The sequence below is a fragment of the Orcinus orca genome, chromosome 13 (genome assembly GCF_937001465.1).
Source record: "Orcinus orca chromosome 13, mOrcOrc1.1, whole genome shotgun sequence".
NCBI classification, from domain to species: Eukaryota; Metazoa; Chordata; class Mammalia; order Artiodactyla; family Delphinidae; genus Orcinus; species Orcinus orca.
Genome location: NC_064571.1, coordinates 69,647,293 through 69,664,700, shown reverse-complemented (window position 1 = coordinate 69,664,700; position 17,408 = coordinate 69,647,293). Strand labels below are relative to the sequence as shown.

The 17,408-nt window shown below is 52.8% G+C and overlaps 1 protein-coding gene and 1 long non-coding RNA gene across 6 annotated transcripts in view; one reads left to right on the top strand and one right to left on the bottom strand.

Annotated features, from left to right (window-relative positions):
• Positions 1-643: 643 nt before the first annotated feature.
• Positions 644-17,408, top strand: part of FOSL2 (FOS like 2, AP-1 transcription factor subunit) — a 33,640-nt gene continuing 16,875 nt past the window's right edge. The window contains exons 1-3 of one of the 5 annotated variants that reach the window (XM_033425202.2): positions 644-713; positions 1,609-1,820; positions 4,428-4,597. In XM_033425202.2, coding sequence (XP_033281093.1) covers positions 4,514-4,597 — 84 coding nt within the window. In that variant the 5' untranslated portion in view covers positions 644-713; positions 1,609-1,820; positions 4,428-4,513. Of the gene's footprint in view, positions 714-1,608; positions 1,821-4,427; positions 4,598-10,699; positions 11,787-15,143; positions 16,417-17,408 lie in introns of those variants that run through there. The other 4 variants (XM_049696343.1, XM_033425201.2, XM_004268168.4 and 1 more) reach the window with 4 other exon arrangements.
• Positions 1,794-3,477, bottom strand: LOC117200780 (uncharacterized). The gene is made up of 3 exons (XR_004482473.2): positions 3,287-3,477; positions 2,193-2,322; positions 1,794-1,923 (listed from the first exon to the last, which is right to left on the bottom strand). It is a non-coding gene; the product is annotated as an uncharacterized LOC117200780 (long non-coding RNA).

The window sequence follows — 17,408 nt, the reverse complement described above, 5'->3', positions numbered from 1 at the left end:
CCAGGGATGTGGACCTGGACGTATCTTTTGGGAGCCATCTGTTACCCCACCCAGTGGTCAGTCAGCCGTGGGTTGGACCCCTCCAGTGGTGGGAAACTCATTACCTCATGGGTTGGCTCAGTTCGCGTCCAGACAGGTCTAATTATTTTAAAGTTCTTAACTTGGGTGGAGTTGAAATTCCACTCAACAGGAACCTCTACCCGCTGGCCCTAGTTCTGTCCTTCAGAGCACGTAAAATACACCTAAATAAATAAACTCTATTCCCACTACCTCCTGCCCCCGATTACAAGGCAAAAACAAAATCAGAAAACGGTGAGCCAGCTTAATCCTGGTGTCAGAGACAGTGCATAGACCCTGAGGTCGTGAGACCTTGACTCACTGGTGGCTCTGTCCCTAGAACCTTGTGCCTCGGTTTCCTCACCATAATGCCAAAGGGCTGGCTGAATCGCTATTTCCAAGGGACGCTTTTGGAAAATGCATCCTGGACATTCATAATTTGCACTGGCCTACAAAAGCCTGGGAGAAGTCCTGAGTAGAGAAACCCACTGAAGTCAGTCTTTTCCAAACTTACTTGAAAATAGAGTCGTTTTATCGACTAGCATTTTCTTTTATCACCCCGCAGAACTCCTGTGCTGCTTTGGAAGGAGGACCGGTCTCTGTGATGCCTGGGCATCCTTTCCAGCTTTCACAGTCTGTTGAGGTCAAACCAAACAGTTGAGTTCGAGTCTTTGGTTCCCATCCCCAGAGTTGTTGCCAGGCATTTTGCTGGAAGTAACAAATGATCCATTACAAGATGAGAGTCAAGAATCTGGAAAATGAGAAGCCCTTCCCCCAAGCCGCAGACAGCCTGGGCGAGGCTGCGGGTGAAGGCCTCCTCCCAAGGGCCCCGGGCCTGCTGGGGGCCCTTGGGAGGAAGCCACGGAGGAAAGAGCATTTCCGCTGCTCTGCCCCACAGGACATGCTCACCACATCCCTCGGATCCAAACGTCACCTCCACCTCAGACTCCAGCTGCTCGGCCCTCCCTCGTTAGAGAAAGCTACCTGGGAACTTGCCCTTCCAGAGCTTTCTGCTAAAGGTCCCAACGAAATCCCTCCTACCTTTGCTGGGGGAAAAAAATCCCAGAGAAGTTGGATCTTCTGAAATGGGAGCAAGAAGAAACCTAGGCCTCCCACGGGAAAGACGGGGCTGGTGGGGGAAGAGAAGGGACTGAAAGTGTGTCCCAAGGGGAGAGGAGAGAGAGAGCCTGAGGACGGGATGGGTGGAGGTGCAGGGCTCCAACTCTGGGCCCAAAAGAAAGATGGGAACGTTGGCACGAAAGCTAAATAAGGAGACTGGCATAGACTGAGAAGGCCACCAGGTTTATTTCCCTGGTGCCAAGCGAGATTACGGCCAGGCTACTATCCTCCCCCAGAAGGGGCAACCCAGCTCAGATCCACCTTGTAATGTGTGGAGCCGCTGTGGCCTGACGGTTTCATCTGCAGATACGGGTTCACCATGCTCTCAGACACAGATCCAGGACTGTTTATTGAGCACCCGTATATCAGGCACTATGCTAGGTGCTTTCACATGTCTTCTGTTTAATCCTTACAGCCCCTAATATTTTACAGGTGATCACACCAAGGCGGAGGTTTAGTATCTTGCCAAAAGTTGAGAGGCAAAGAGAGGAATAGAACAAGCTCTGGCTCCCAATCCCACCCCACAGCTTTTGAAGGTATTGAGTAACGCAGCCTCTGGGTCCTGATGGTGTGGGCAGTTCTCCCGTAGGTCGGGCCTGAGTCCCTCCTACCCTTGCCTGAATTGGATCGGATGGAAGGACCATGTAAGTAGGTTCGTTCTGCTCCCAACTCGGCCTCAAGAGACATCAGCCATCCTCTGGTACACGTAGTAGCCTTCCAGTTACTGGGGTGGGGAATGTTTGCCTTCTGTTGATGAAAAGAAATAGCTGTGATGATAAATAAATGCCCAACCCAGTGCAGCGATCGATGTCCCTAACAATAAGGCCCTATGTTTGCTCTTGGCTATAGTCACTGCTCAGGAGCCCCTGGGTGTGTCATCCGGGTGGGGCCCCAGGCACACTTACCAGGGGAGGGAGCAAACCTTCCTGCCTTGAGCTACCAGAATTCACCCCAGGAAGTGAGGCTCCGGCAGACCTGCTTCGGAGTGCCCCAGACCAGAGTGAGGAGAAACGTACCAGGTTCGTGGGGCAGTGGAAATGGTGCTCTGCACTTTGCATCGGGAAGTGAGTCTGGTCCCAGCTCTGCCTCTGCTGCCCTGGATGATGTGAGGCAAGCCCGTTTCCCTCTCTGAGCCTCGGTTCCCACCTGTGTAAAATGGGGTAGGGAGGTGGGGTTGTACCCTATGATCTCTCATGTTCCTTCTAGCTCTGACATTACAGGACCCTGTAGCCACGGCTCCTCCTAGAGTTGCTTTATGTATTAAGCACATGGGCCCCTAGCTGGTGGTGGGTGGGCACCCTCAGTGCTCCAAGAACCCAAGCTCTTCCTCTGTGAGGTGGCTGGATGTCCATTCCTGCCTCAGCTTCCCCAAATCCTTCCTTTCTTTTCCACTTTCTCTAGCTGTCATGTGTATCGAATTCCCTAGTTTGCAAGACATTTTCAGAAACATTATCCCACTGGAGCCTCAACCCAACCCTGTGAGGTAGGCAGAGAAAGGGATGGGGTGCTGTCAGCCAACCATGTGTCAGGCCCTTCCTGTGTGTTGTTTCACTGAATCTTCCCCATAGCTACAGAAATCCTTTTGGGAATAAGCAGAGTATAAATAAATAGACAGTGGACAGATATTTAGATGAATGCACGCATGCATAATCCTCACCATGGCCCTGAGGTCTTGGTGTCATCATCGTCACCACATCACAAGGCAGGAAAGTGAGGCTTGGAGGGGTTCAATAACTGCCCAAGGTCCCCTGGCTCCCAGGCAGCAGAGCCAGGATTGGAACCCAGGCCTCTCTCATCTAAGCCCATGGCCCTTTCTGAGCACTGAGCTGTGCACAAATCAGCATTCTCTGCCCCACTTTGCAGATGAGTGAACGAGGTGTACAGAGATGAAATGATTTTGTCAAGGGTTTGCAGCTCTGAGTAGCAGAGCCAGAACCCAAACCTTGTCTTTCGCCTGCACACCTAGGGCTGTTGAAACATCTCAGTTGCCTCAAAAGAAAAACCAGTGTCCCTTCTTCCCTGCCTCCTTCCTTTCTTCCTTCCTTCCTTCTTTCCTCCCTCTTTCCCTCCCTCCCTCCCTCCCTTCCTTCCTTCCAGGAACATCCCCTACCTCTCAGGTGCTTCCTTGTCCGAGGCAGGCAATCGCGTGATGAGCTCACTGGGCAGATAACAGGGCCACCGCTCCTTGGGCTCTGTGTGTCTTTAGGGGTGCGGGTCCCCGTGGCAGCCCATGCGCTCAGTGACCCACAGTAGCTGATCCACAGGGGTGCCGGGGCGGGGTGTGCTGACACCCAGGGGGTGCTCAGTAGGGGTGCTGGCAGCGCCTGCCCCCTCTGTGTGTGTCGTACTTGGGGTGTCTGTGAGTCTGTGCACATCTGCCCCCTCCACATGAGCACGCCCCAGACGGTTGGTGTGCTGGGGACTGCCCGGCGGGGGCGGGGGTGGGAGCATTGAACGTGGACGCTGCCCTCCCAGGCCCTTGCTCACTGCGGTCCCCCCACCTCTCTCCTCTCAGTCTCCACGCTGGGCTCTTCCCCCTCCCTTCCATCCTCTACCAGGGTGATCAGCTTAAAGCTAGATTTTTATTCTCTGGCTGTAGCCCATGATTTGTGTCTCCTGAGTAAGGCAAATACAAACAAAACAACTTCCCCCTGAGGGTAGCATCCAAACTTGTTTGGAAAACTCAGGCTTGAGGCCGTAGCTCACGTTGCGTCTTCTTCTAGGAAATTATCAGTGGAGGATCATATGTGGCTCAGATCATTCTCCCTCTCACATGTATCACAATTCAGATCTCTCTCCCGCTCATGCACACGTGCGTGTGCGTGGGCATGTGTGTACGGGGGGCATTTTAGGGTAAATTTATTGACGTTTAAAACATACATCCAGTCAAGTATACAAATTTGTGTGCACAACTCACTGGGTTTCCACAACGTGAACACATCTGTAAGCCTGACCCAGCCAAGAAACAGAACTCAGCTCTCACGCCCTCCACTCTGCCTGACCTGCAATGACTTCTAACATCACAGATTCATTTTGCCTTTAAAAAATTATATAATGGGACAACACAGTCAGTATTGCTTTGTGTCTGGCATCTTTTGTTCATTATATTTGCTAACTTTGTGTATGTGTCTAATATATATAGACACACATATACATATATGTGTGTGAAAAAATACATATGCTTCCCCCCTTGCTTAAATATTCTAAATCAAAATGCAAACATTATGTCATTTAATCCCCGTGTTTTTCAGTACGGAGGAGATCCAGGAAGGAGACCTGGATCAAGCAACGAGGCCGCCCGCTCTTGGTCATTCTCTGAGCTCCTCCTGTATCCGCTATGGACCCAGCGCATGAAGGAGAAAAGCAAAGACCTGGCACATGGGAGTCTGAAGACCTGGGTACACCCGGCTCTGCATGCAAGGTGGGTGTGATCTTCAGCCCATGGCTTACCTTTCCTGAACCTCAGTTTCTTTATCTGGAAAATAGGGCCAATAATGTGGGTCCTGGCTACTGCATAGGCTGTTGAGAGGATCAGATGACACCCTGGTGGGTGGGGTGTCTAAGCGTGTAGAGATGGTTTGTCGTGATTCCATGCAGAGCTAGGGGGAAGATTCGTTAGCGCCTTCTATACCAAGAGTCTGGGGCCTGAATGCAGGTGTTCAAATTCCAACTCTTTCTCTTTTGCTCTGGAATCTTGGGTGAATTTACCTCTCTTGACGTCCGTTTTCCTCATCTGTTGAATGGGGATGATTGTAGCTACCTCATAGAGTTGTTGTGAATATTAACCGAGTTAATATATACGACAATTAAAACACTGTCTGGTACAGGGGAAGCCCTATTAAAGGTTTTGATAGGTGTCACCATTGTTGTTGCTTCATGCCCGCACTATTGTGTGTGTTCTCTTTATTTTTCTCAGCTAGATTGTGAACTGCCTGAAGGCAGCGTCCATCCAGGCTTCAGGCTTCTCCTCCCCCTTCCTCTACATGCTGGGCAAATCCTGGGGCCAGGCTGATGGGTCCCACGCTCTGACCAGATTAGAAGTGGAGGAAGCCTGCCTAGAGCCTCTGGCCTGGGATGGGGCAGGAGTGGGGAAGCTCGTGCTGGGTTTCTGGGTCCTCAGGATAGGAGGGTGGGAGAGATGTGTTTTCATGTGGGACTTGAAGATGCCTGGCAGGAGACTCATGCCGGATAGAGGAATGGTAGGGAAAGAGTTTCCCCATTTAGGGCTTCTGTGCATCCCTTGCCCTATGACAGGGCCTATGTTCAGTCCAGCCTCTTGGTGGCAGAGAAGAAAGCAGGGGCCTGGAGATATCAAGGGACTTGGCCCAGGTCACAGAGCCGGCTATAGCAGGGCCATCCTTGGACCTCTGCTTCTCAACTCAAAGCCCAATCTGAGCTGCCTCTCCTCATGCAGATCTTAGACCCAGAAGAGGAAGCGAGCAAAGCGGTCCTGTTCCTCCTTTCCAGACCCAACTAACATTCCTACCAGAGGTAACTTCTGTCGTGACTCATAAAGATATTTCTGAATAATAGCACTGGTTAACTTATCTCTGGAATGTATCCGGCTTAAACACACACACACACGCACGCACACACACGCGCGCACATGTGGGCAACTGGGGAAGCACCTTCTCTCTGCCTGAGTCTTTCTAGGGCGGTCACTACTCAGCGTCTCCTAGGGGCCATAAGTGGGGACCAGAAAGGCCTCCTTTGCCTATGTTTTCTGAGAAGTCTTGCACAGACTTCAATATAACACTAAATGTGGTCTAAGGCGATCAGAAGGGCTTGTGGTTGTCTGCTTGTATTCTTTAAATTGAAGGTAACATACAGTAAAGTAAACAGATGTCCTAATCCGGGGGTAGAACTTGATGGGTTTTTCACATATGTACAGATGTAACCACCACCCCGATGCAGAACATTCCGTTTTAATATTATTATTAGGTCGGCCTCTAGAGCAATAGTTTCTGGACTTCCTTGCTTTCACATCTCCTCCTTGGTGTGAATCCCATACATGAAATGGGAATCACAGTGGGTGAGGGCCCATGTCATGCCTCAGAATACTGAAGCTGGTGGGCCCCTCTTGGAATGTTACGGAGGTTGTGTAAGGCCACAGGGAGGAGTGAACCTTGCTTATTCATCCAGCTCTTTCCTCCAGATGCTGATCTCTTCTGATCCGTGGTTCCCAGCCTTTCTTTCTGCCCCACACCTGAACGATACAACACATTCCCTCTGGATTAGTGGCTGAATGTATCAGTGACGTTTAAACGGAGGGGAGGTACAGCTTGAAAAGCTGTGCGCGTTATTCTCATGTTTACCCCGACTCGGGGTGAGATGTGAGACTTACTGATTGACTGTATTTCCCCCACCCTGAAATGTCACCCATGAGATGATACATCTGGGTTTAATCGCATCTTTGCTGGTTATTCCTTATTTGCTGAGTGTGCCTTTCCCACCCCCGCCAGATCCACCGCTCACCCTTCCTTGCCCTTCGCTGTGCCTGGGAGGCTGACAGGGGACGGGAGAGATGGTCTGGGATCCTTTCCTCCATCCTCTTCAGTGTCTTTCTGGCATGGGTTGCTTCTCTTTATCCTGATGGATGGCCTTTCTTCCGTGGTCCCAGTGTGCAGTAGGTTCTAATAACGGTATTTCCTTCCCTTTTGAACCCTGGGCATGGTCACCGTTTCCAGCTGTCACTAGGCCCTGGGTGTGGCAAGATCCCTTGTTGCTCTCTTAGCCCTGCTCACACTTCTCTGTGAAGATGCTTCATTTTTAAAGCCTCTTCCTTTGAACCATCCGGGTTGAGGTCTGTTTCCTGATGGACTCCTGAGTGATCCAGAGATCTTGGGACAAACAGAAACGCTTCCGTATTAAATAGTCACTGATGATAGCATGTACCTGGCTTTCAGAAACGTTCAAACATCATCAACATGTATGGTTCACAATACAGAAATGATGGCATTCTCTCAGGCATGGTGGATAAAGGACCATGTATTATTAAGCCATGGACTCTGCTTCTGACCTGTCAAGCCCGGGAGCATGGATAACAGGCTGGGTGGAAAGTCAGGTGAGATGGGCTTGAGTTCGGGCTCTGGCAACCACGGGTTGGGAGATCTTGAGGAGGCAGCCTTACCACTCTGCTCCTCGGCCTCCACTTTGGCAATCCAGAGTCACCCTGACTGTTGTTACATCCCTGGCGCAGATGTTAACTTGAGGAAAAACGAGGCCATGTATGTGAAAGGGCTTCATGAACTGTCCAGCACTCAGATGTGCGGGCCAGTTGCAGCCCAGAGCAGGCAACCATTTCGGGGCCAAACATTGGACAGGAGGGACAGAGGAGGAAACACCTAACTTCAGTGCAGGGAGGTCCCAAGACCCAGAGAGGCAATGAGAAGGCGGCACAAGCTACCTTTTTCTCCCCATCCCAGCTTACAGCCTCCTCTTCCCTCACGTGACATGACCTTTCCTTACCCTGAGTGATAGTGCTGGGCAGAGAATTAAGGAGAACCTCTAAGTGGAGGAAAAGTCATACACCAGAGGTAGTCCACGCTTTCTGGAGACCAGTAAGAGAGAAACAAAGACATTCCAGTAGGAGGCAGGTCACACATGTCCTAGGTAAGAGGAAGAGTCTGGAGTCATAGAGGACCAGCTGCACTTCCAACTGGGTCACTCACCCCCTAACTAATTCTCCTGGTCAAGTTACTTAATCTCCCTTTCTTGATCTGCAACCAGGGAAGAATACCCACCTCAAACGTTTGTTCGGAGGCTTGCATGAGACAATCCCCGTAAAGTATTCAGCCTGGGGCCTGACTATTGGTAAGTGCTCAGGAAAGATTGGCCCCTATTCTTCTTAGTATCCTATTCCTGGGAGTCAGAGGATCCCTTCTAATTGGGTGATCCTGGAATGATTCCCCCCGGAGGGGGCAGTGAACTGGGCTTGGAAGCTAAATTCTCGGTTTGGCATTCACAGTTAGTCCGAGGCACCAGCTGCACCAGCCCATAGCTGCCCATAGCACCGGGCGCAGCTCTGTGTCTGCTGCTCCAGGACTGAGAGGCGAAGGCAGGCTGCAGAACGCAGGCCTCCCGGCGGGCAGAGGGAGCCAACACAAGTTCTGGAGTCGGGGAAGGCCGGGATCAAAGCGCTCCGAGGCAGGCCGGGGCGCACCAAAGGGAGGCTAGCGACTTGCATCAGCACAGATTCCGTGATGCTCTGCAGACGTCTCGGGGCTGCTGGGCTTTACGGGAACCCACAAGAAAGGAAAGGGCTGGGGAGCTGGCAGGGCGGGGGCGGGTGAGGGCGCTAGGGTGCGCTCGCCTGCCCGCTCGCTCCCGGCGGCGCCTGCCCGGGCCTGGACGCGCCCGGGACGGCGGAGGCCACCGAGGAAGAACCCGCTCCCTTTCCCCCTCCTTCTTTCCCCCCGAATTACTGGAAGTACTGTGTGGGAGAGACGCAGAAGCATCCGGATTTTCAAGCGCGGGGCGGGGGAGGCCCGGGCAGCCGCTGCTGCTCAAAGGAAAACTAAAAGTGCGTCTGTTCGCGCCGCTTCGACACGCGGCTGCTCCCGGGAGGGCCCTGGACGCCCAGACCGCGACTCCCTTTGTAGCCCCCCAAGAGCTCGCCAAGGCGGCCGGGGGCCGTGTGGCGCGGGATGGGACGGAGAAGCGAGGAAGAAAGTGTCACGATTTCTTCTCCTGCGCTCCACCCGCCCCCCACCGTCCCCACCCCCAGTTTTCTGGGTTTTGCCGCTGCCGCTGGGGAAAGGGCTGAACGGTTTTGCGTCAAAGGACTGCATTTACACAGTCCTGCTGAGAGAGGAGCGTAAACACACCCAGGCAGGCAGGACGCAGGATTTAAAAGTCAAAAACAAAAACGCCAAGCCCCCGCGCTGGGTGCGCGCATCCGTCTGCCCGACACTTCTCGCCCTGACCGGGGGAGTTGGGGACTCTGCCAGGCAGGCGGCGGCGGAGGTGCGAGGAGCCCGGCCAGCCTCGCCTCTTCGCGCGCGTCCTTGGGGATGGAGCTCAGGACAGAATGTGTTTTATAGTTGTAAACAATGACCCCGAGTATTGTTTGGGATTACCGTATCTTGGGGCCATTGGGGCGGCCAGATGCCGCCAGCCGTCCCGGAAACGCCAGCGCTTTATATAGAGCCCCGGGAAAGCTTTGAGTTCCCGGCTCTATTTTTCTTTCTTAGCAACACCCCCACTTTAAAGATAAGGAAACTGAGGACCGAAACCGTGATGTGTTACAGTGCATAAGGCTTCACACATCTTCCCGTTGGGTCCTCACAAGGACCCTGTGGGGGTACAGATGGTACACGTAAGAGTTGGGTAAAGCGAGACTAAGGCAGAGCCTGGACCAGAACCCAAATTCCTTGACTCCTAGTACAGTGCTCCTCCGGATCATCTCTGCAGAAGGATTGAAGTTCCAGAGCTGACAAGGGCCTTAGAAGGTCATGTCTCAACCCCTTCGTTTGATAGGAAGAAACTGAAGCCCAGAGAGGTTAAGGGAGTCGCCCAAAGTCTCACAGCTCGTAAACAGCATAGCCTGGCGTTCATACTCCAGGGCCTGTGCTCTTTACCCCGCACCCCGCCCAGCGAGGCGGGAGAACCTAGGAATCCGCACTACCTACTGCCTGAACTTCGCTCCAAAACAGCTGAAGACAACGTTGGGGCACACCCTCTCCTGGGCCTCCCTCTTCCCTTTTTTTTTTTCCTTCCAAATTCGTAACAGTCAAGGTTGCTTATAATGCCCGATTACTCCTATTAGATGCGTCCTAATTGCCCAGCGTAGAGGGCGGCCTGAATGTCTTGTCTGTTTAATTTCGTCTTCAAGGCTACTCCTAACTAATTTCAGGGCCGAAAAAACGGGGCGGGGTGGGGGGAAGGGGCGGGAAGCAGTGGGCAGCCAGCCACGGAGGGGAAAATAGGCAGGCCGGCCCCGCCCGGCGGCGCCTCGCCCCGGCATGGCCCGGCCTCAGGGAGGTGCGGATACCCAGCGCGTCCAGGGCGCCCGCTGCTTCAGGCGGCGCCGCGGAGGACGCCGACGACCATGCGCGGCCGCGCCCTCCCTGCGAGCGGCTCTGCGCGCCCGGCTCCCAGCCTCGCGGTGGCGCCGCACCGAACCGCCCGTCTCGCTCTTCGGGACTGTGATTATTTTCTAAAACCCGGCGCCGAGGCCCCTGCGGCCGCTCTCGGGGGCCCCGCCCCGCGCCCCTTCCCAGGGTGGTGGAAGGGGGGGAGGCCGTGGCGTGCTGGGGAGCCGGCGAGGGAATCCCTCTCCCTCCACGTCACCCGAAAGCGAGGGAACCCGCACTCGCGTCCTCTAACGCAAATGACCATCTTTGGCAACATGCGCCAGTGGAGCAGACCAAGGGCGCGGGGCCGGGGGTGGGCTGGGGGGGGAAGGGCCAGGAGCCTCGGCTCCCCCAAACCGCGCCAGCGGTCCGCTCCCACACCCGCCACCCCCTTCCTTCCTAGCGCTGGGTGTGCGGCTGGCGTCAGCGCGGCCGGGAGCCGGGGCAGGGAGGGTGGCGCTGCGCCCGCCTCCTCCCGCGCCTCTTCCTCCTCCTCCTCCTCCTCGGCCTTCTCCCTCCGCCTCCCCGCGCGCTCCTCCCTACAAGGTGGAGTCTGGGGTTGACGTGAGGTACAGGGGCTGGAGAATAAAGAGTGTGGAGTTGAACTCGTGCCATTGTAGTGACTCATCTCGGGCAGAGCGCTGGGGCTCCGAGCAAACCAGCGAGCAAGCGAACGGCGTTCGGCGGGGACAGAGAGAGGGAGTGAGAGAGGCGCGGACGGGCGACACGGGCCCGTCCGGGAGCGGGCGCCGGGGAAGGGGTGCAGGTCCGGGCGCCGCAGCTGTGGCACGGGGAGCGGAGCCGCGTCCCTCTCCGCGCCGGCTCAACTGGAACCCCACCGGCCGCGGGCCGGGCGCAGGCTGCCTTCTTCTAGTCAAGTGTCCGAACCGCTCGAAACTCTGGCGGCGAGTCGGCCACAGGAAGTTTATTCTCAGCTCCTTTTCTAAAAGGAGGAAATAGAAGTTTCTCCAAGCGGGCAGCCTTTCTTTTCGCCTTTTTTTGCCCTGCCTGAAATCGGGGGTCCCCAGACCTGGCAGGCTTGACTCGCCGGGCTCCTATTCTTTTTTACTTTCCAATTTTTGATTGAGCCGGCGGTCCGGGCTGAGCTCCGGTTGCGCGCGGGGGCAGGAGGGCGCGCGCAGGGGAGGGACAGAGGGACGCGCGGACTTTTTAGTGGGAGGGACCGGGTGGACAGCCGGGACCGGGTGGACAGCCGGACCCGCAGCGCTCGTAGAGCAGGAAAGAAGTGCAGCGCTCGGCGCTCGGGGGGCACTGTTCCCGGGGTGTCGCCGCCGAGGGGCAGAAGCCCGGGAGCGAAGACTAGAGCCCGAGGCGCGGCCCGCAGGGAGCCAGCGTTCAGCAGCCGGTGCGCGGCCTCGGCGAGGGCGGGGGAAGAAAAACACCCTGTTTCCTCTCGGGCCCCCACCGCGGATCATGTACCAAGATTATCCCGGGAACTTTGATACCTCATCCCGGGGCAGCAGCGGCTCTCCTGCGCACGCCGAGTCCTACTCCAGTGGCGGCGGCGGCCAGCAGGTAGGTGCGGGGCCCGGGTGCACCTGGCGGCGCGGGCGGATACCCGCCTTCCTCTCGCCGCCACTGCCTCTCTTGCTTTCTTTTCCGTTTCTTGGTTTGGCGAGAAAATTCCTACGGGCCACCATTGTAAGTTCTGGATTTTCGTCTTGTCCTGCCCACACCTCCTTTCATCCCCTCTACCCAACGCCAACACTTTTTTTTTTTTTTTTTTTTAAACTGGAGCGGCGAGCGGGCTGGAACAGCCAGCAAACCCTATCCTTCACACTACATCTTATCCAGACCAGCTCCTGGAATTGCAGGTCCCTTTCCCAGGAGCCTGTACCTCCTCTCCCAGGAATCCACCTCCATTCTCCTCTCTTTCCGTGGTGGACAAAAAAAAAAAAAAATCTTTGCACCCACGGGCCCCTCCCTACATCTCGGGACCTTATTCTTGCGAAAAACCCTCTCCTTCTCTTCCCCGGCCCCCATCGGTCTTAATTTCTGAAAAATGTTGGGGACTCGGAAACATGGTTGGGCTCCTTCAAGTAATCCGGAGTGGGTGCGGGTTGGCGCTCTGGGAATCAGGTGCGAAGGTCAGGAAGGAAGGAGGAGGTCAGCCTTGATTGGCTCGGCTGCGCCTAGGTGCCCGGCGCCCATCCATCTCCTGTTAGGGTCGGAGAAGGAGTCTGCACTGCCACCAGAAGCGGCGCCTTGTGGGTCTGGGAGTACCTTGGGGCAAGGACGCCTGCAGAGAGAAGGGGGGCGGGGAGGGTGGAGAGACCTCGCTTGGGCTCCTGAGTGGTTCTGGAAGCCGAAAAACAACTTGTTTCTAAAGCAGGCGGACTGGTTTGCACTGGAGGGATTGTGCGTGCGATCTGTCTATAAATACCAGAATAAATAAATACCAGGAGGGTGCTGCTGGGTTGGTGGTGCTGGTGGGGTGCCTGTCCTCGGCAGCAGCCACCCCCCCACCCCGAGGCTTGTGAGGGAGCTGGCTTAACAAACAAGGCCGCTAGAACCTGAAACCCGCCTCAGTCAGGATCTGCAGAGTCTGTAGCCAAACTGGCTGCAGCAAGAGTTGCTCTGGTAAGGCAGTGGCCTTGGCCTCTATACGCCAGCCAACCAGAAGGGGTTGGGGTGGGCTTCCAGGGAGGAGGGACCCTGATGGAGAATAAAATGGAGACACGGTGCTCTTTGGTAACTGAAGAGGGGTATCTTATTCCAGAGTGGCTCCCCGTACATGGTGAGTCCTCAAAACGGCTTTTCTGTATCTTCCCTCTACCTGCCCTGGTGTCCCCATGAGCACCACTGTAGAGAGCCTAGTCTGCGCACTGAGGGTGCAGCCAGTGCACCCCTAATGACGGGTACCAAGGTGATGCGTTTCCAATTTTGTTCCAAAGTGTTTGATTTTGTTTGCTTTGCAGCCCCGTTGGTGGTTTGTATTGAATCCAGCTATCGTTAGGCAATGGGTCAGAGTCATTTATAACCCATTCCCTCATTCTCCAGTTCAACAGCCCCCAAAAAGTCCCTCTCTGCCTCTCCGAACCAGGAAGGGATCTTTTGATTTCTCATCTGCTCCTTTGGCTGCCGTTTCTGTGGCACTCATCACTGAAATGTTACAACCTCGCCGCCTGGCTTTTCTCAGACCCTGGGGCCTAGATGGGAAGTCAGACCGGACATCAGTGCCCCAACTGAATAATCTGTGTCACTAGGGCTTTGAGCCCAGGATGTGAGCGGAGGCAATTCCCTGTTTTGGAAGAAAATCAGACAGGAAACCAGTGCTAGGAAGAAGGAAGAGAACTCAGTCCAGCAGAGTGTAATGGGGCCTCATTACCGAAGCAAAAAGCAGCTGTTGGCTAATTCCTAGCATGCTGTAACACATGAGGATTTTGCAATTAGTAATAACTGGTGCACGGGGTTCTTGCATATACGCCTGCCCATTCGGCCCAGCAGCTTGAGTGAGGCGCCTTTCAAACCAGAGGGATTGGCAAGGTATTGTAGCTTTGGACAAGTTTCTCAGCCTATCCACCCCTGAGGGAGGGGGTGGGGGAGGGAGGCAGGGTTTTTTTCTCTCATCTCTGTGACTTTGAGCAGAGCTGTTCTGTGGTCCTAAGGACTGACGCGAGAAGCTTTTGTTACTTCCCAAGTCTGTGACCCCACTCTGGCTCGAGGTAACTTTATTGCATACCAGATAAAACCTGTAGTCACTTTATTTCTCTCAGCTTCCTTTACGGGGAGACTTTCCTGACAGTTAGTGATGGTCCTTCTTCCTTTTGTGGCATCTCAGCGGACCAATCAGTGTAAGAGCATTCTCTGGTTTCACCCTGGGCAAGTGAATATTATTTTTCTCTGCTCTCTTTGTTTGTGGGGTCTGATATTCCTGAGAAGTTTGTTGCTGTTTTCTCAACCTAGAACATTCCTCTCCTCTCTCACTTCATAAAGCTTGATCTTAACACATGGCCATGAGTTTCAGTGACTTGGGGAAGGTGGTGGGGGGCAGATAACTCTGTTGAAACCTCTGTTCTTGTATATGGCAGGAACTTGAAGCATGGAAAATATTTCCTGTTCCAGTTATAGTTTTAATCTCAGAGGTTGGTCATTGGTGATTTGATTTGTCACTAATAGTTGCACACACCTCCCCCTCCTGGCTTTTTCTTTTTATTGTTGTTGTTGTTGTTGTTTTCTCTCTCTCTCCTAACTTTCCTAGGAAAACACCTACCAGATATATGCCCTGCCTGGCTGCACGACTCTTAAACCGTTTCAGGCCCTGAGCATTACGCAATTCAGCCAGTTACACAAACATAGGTCATTTCATAACTTGTTTTCATCAGCTGGGCCCCCTTTTAATGAAAAACAAAACAAAAACAAGACCCAGAACTTTTCCAAGGCTGCCATTTGTCTGTTCCTCAGATAACTTGTGAAAATAAATCAAGGGGGACAGTTCAAGGAATACCAGACTAGCTCTCTTCTTTGGCAACCATCCTTTTCCAAGACACACACACACACACACACACACGCACGCACGCACGCGCACACACACACACACACACACACACAAAATTCCCCAGAGTGAACTTTTGCCAACTGTACCCAGGCTGGGACATTCCTCACATCAAAGAACTTTTACCAGAAATGACTGTGATTCCCAAGTCAGCCCCAATCATACCTCTCTAGTGCCCCCTACGGGACATTCTTAGAAGAACTATCTGGGGAATGTATTTTTCCAGCCCCAGAGAGTGTTAACCTGGTGAGTTTTCGGAATTCTTAGGATTTTTTTCTTTTTAATCCAGGACAAATAAATGCCGTATATTTAACAGTGGTTAACTAGGAGCTGCTTGACTTTGAAATGCAGTTTCTTTTCTGATTTTTTTTTTTTTGTTCTGAATAAAACGTAGTTGAAAAGGGAGTGCTTTTTTTCTTTCCCTATTTTGCCATCTGTCAGCACAATGTCTTCAAATTCCCAAGGCTTGTTTTCTTGATATTGTTTGTATTAGGACATTGGGAATTTTATTTGGGGAGGTGGTCTTCAGAATTGGTGGGAAGGTGGGAGGTGTATATTAAGGGTCTGGTGCCTTTTTTTTTTTTTTTTTGCCTTGATCTCACAGATGTTGTAGATTAGGATCAAATGAAATGTTATCCCAGGAATTTGTCTGTTCCGCTGATTCTTGATGGTGGAAGTCAGTGTCACTGTTTCATCAAAGTGAATGGGGTGAAACCGCAGTCACGTATTGTCTGAGTGGCAGTTGAATTTTCCTATCCAAACTCCTGAGTGCATTTCCATTACTTTATTTCTGCCTGCCTCGTTATGCAAGGTGAGTGTAAAGTTAGGAGGCTTTGTTTTTTTCTTTTCTGTCTTATTACAAACACACCCGAACTTATGCACCCAAATCACTGTTGTCCCCTTCATTGTTGTTCCTTGAGAAGACTAAATACTTATTTGAATGCTGTGGCTATTAGATTCAGAAAGGTTTTACAACATCCCTCTTTGGGACTGCCTTCAGCAAATTCTTTTGAAAACCCTCCCTCCTAACATATCTTTGTCTTTTGAGGGTGAATTTGATATTTGGAAGTTATCAAAAGATCTGACATATAAAGAACCAAGTGTGATGTATGAGGTCTGGGTGATCTGTCTGGGTCCAAAGCAGGGTGTGACCCCGAATCCTGTTGGTCTTCATCTCCGGAGTCTTCCTGGGACAGCAGTCACCAAGACAAGGCACACCAAAAGCAGGCACCTTTGCCACCTCTACCTTAGATTTCCCCACTCTGTTATACAGGAGCAAAGGTACTGATTTTGAGAATTCGGGAGGCTAACTTTCTGGTCTGTTTGTTGAAAGAAAGAAAAAGAATTCGTGTTTTATGGATGTGTCTCATCTGTGTTGTATGTGGTATCTTTTGATGGCCACAGCATTTCAAAATGACGGCAGCTGCCCTGATTGAGGCAAATATATCTGTTCCAAACTCCATTCGGTAACTCTGTCCCTCTTGGACTCACTGGGCTGGAGAGGGAAGGTGTAAGACTCCTCTTGCCCGCTGCTGTCTCGCACCCTGTCACGTGGCAGTGACTTGGCCACGCTCACCTGCTGTGGTTGTAGAGAAGATGAGATGGCATCCCCTTCCCGTGGAGTGCAGAGCTGTCCCAGGATTGGTGGAGGTACAAAAGGGATCCACAGAATGGTGGAGAGAGTCCTCTCATGCTTTGGAGTGGAATTTCTGTCCAGAAGGGCCCTGGGAGGAAAGACACTGGGGAACCTGCTGGAAACTCTGTGTTGATCGCCTTATTTTCCTTGCTTTTTTGTTTTCTTCTTTGCTGTGCTTCACCCTGGCAGTTAGGTGAAGAAAGATAGCATGATTCTTTCAAGTGAACCTGACAGGAGGCAGGTCACCTGAGATAGTGTTTGTAAAATTTGGGGAAATCACGAGTTATTAGGACCATTTCCATGGTGAGCTAAGTGGCTTTCCTCAGAGAGGAACGAAAGGTCAGAGGTCAAAGTGATGTCCACTGCAGAATCTGTGAAAATTGGTTGAATTCCATATAGAAGGCTTTGGAGAACACCCCACGTTAGGTAAAAATACAGAGCATTTGAGTCAAACTGGACCTCAGCAGGGTTATTCTGGGGCATTTGAAGCAGCATTTGCCCTGCCTTCTCCTCTTCCCCAAGCCAGTCTCCTGGGATGTTGGAATTTTCCTTTTCCTGTGCTGCGAAACTAAAAAAAGGGGTTCTTAAGAGAAAGAACCCAGTCTCTTCCCAGATATGCATAATCATTTCTGCCTGCCGAGGCAGGTCACAGGTATTCATGGGGTTCATGGCTCGAGTGCTTTGTGGCCCAGTCAAGAATCAATCTGATGGAGAAATACCTGGCTGAGGTGATGGGCCCAAAACACCAACTCTGACTTCCATCTCAAATGCCATTTCTGCCCAGCCCAGGAGTTTCTGGGATAAGCCCTGCCCCATCCACATCTGCAGAAAATAGGAACCCAAACCCTACTTCCTGGACCTTTCCACAGAAGGCCGTGGTTGTGACCCTTATTTCTGAATCCAAGGCCCTGCAGAGTTCAGAAAGGTCATTTTCCCAAATTAGCAACTGCTGGGCTACAGGGACCTGTCTGACCTGATGAAGTTGGGTGGCCCTAGGGGCCCTGTG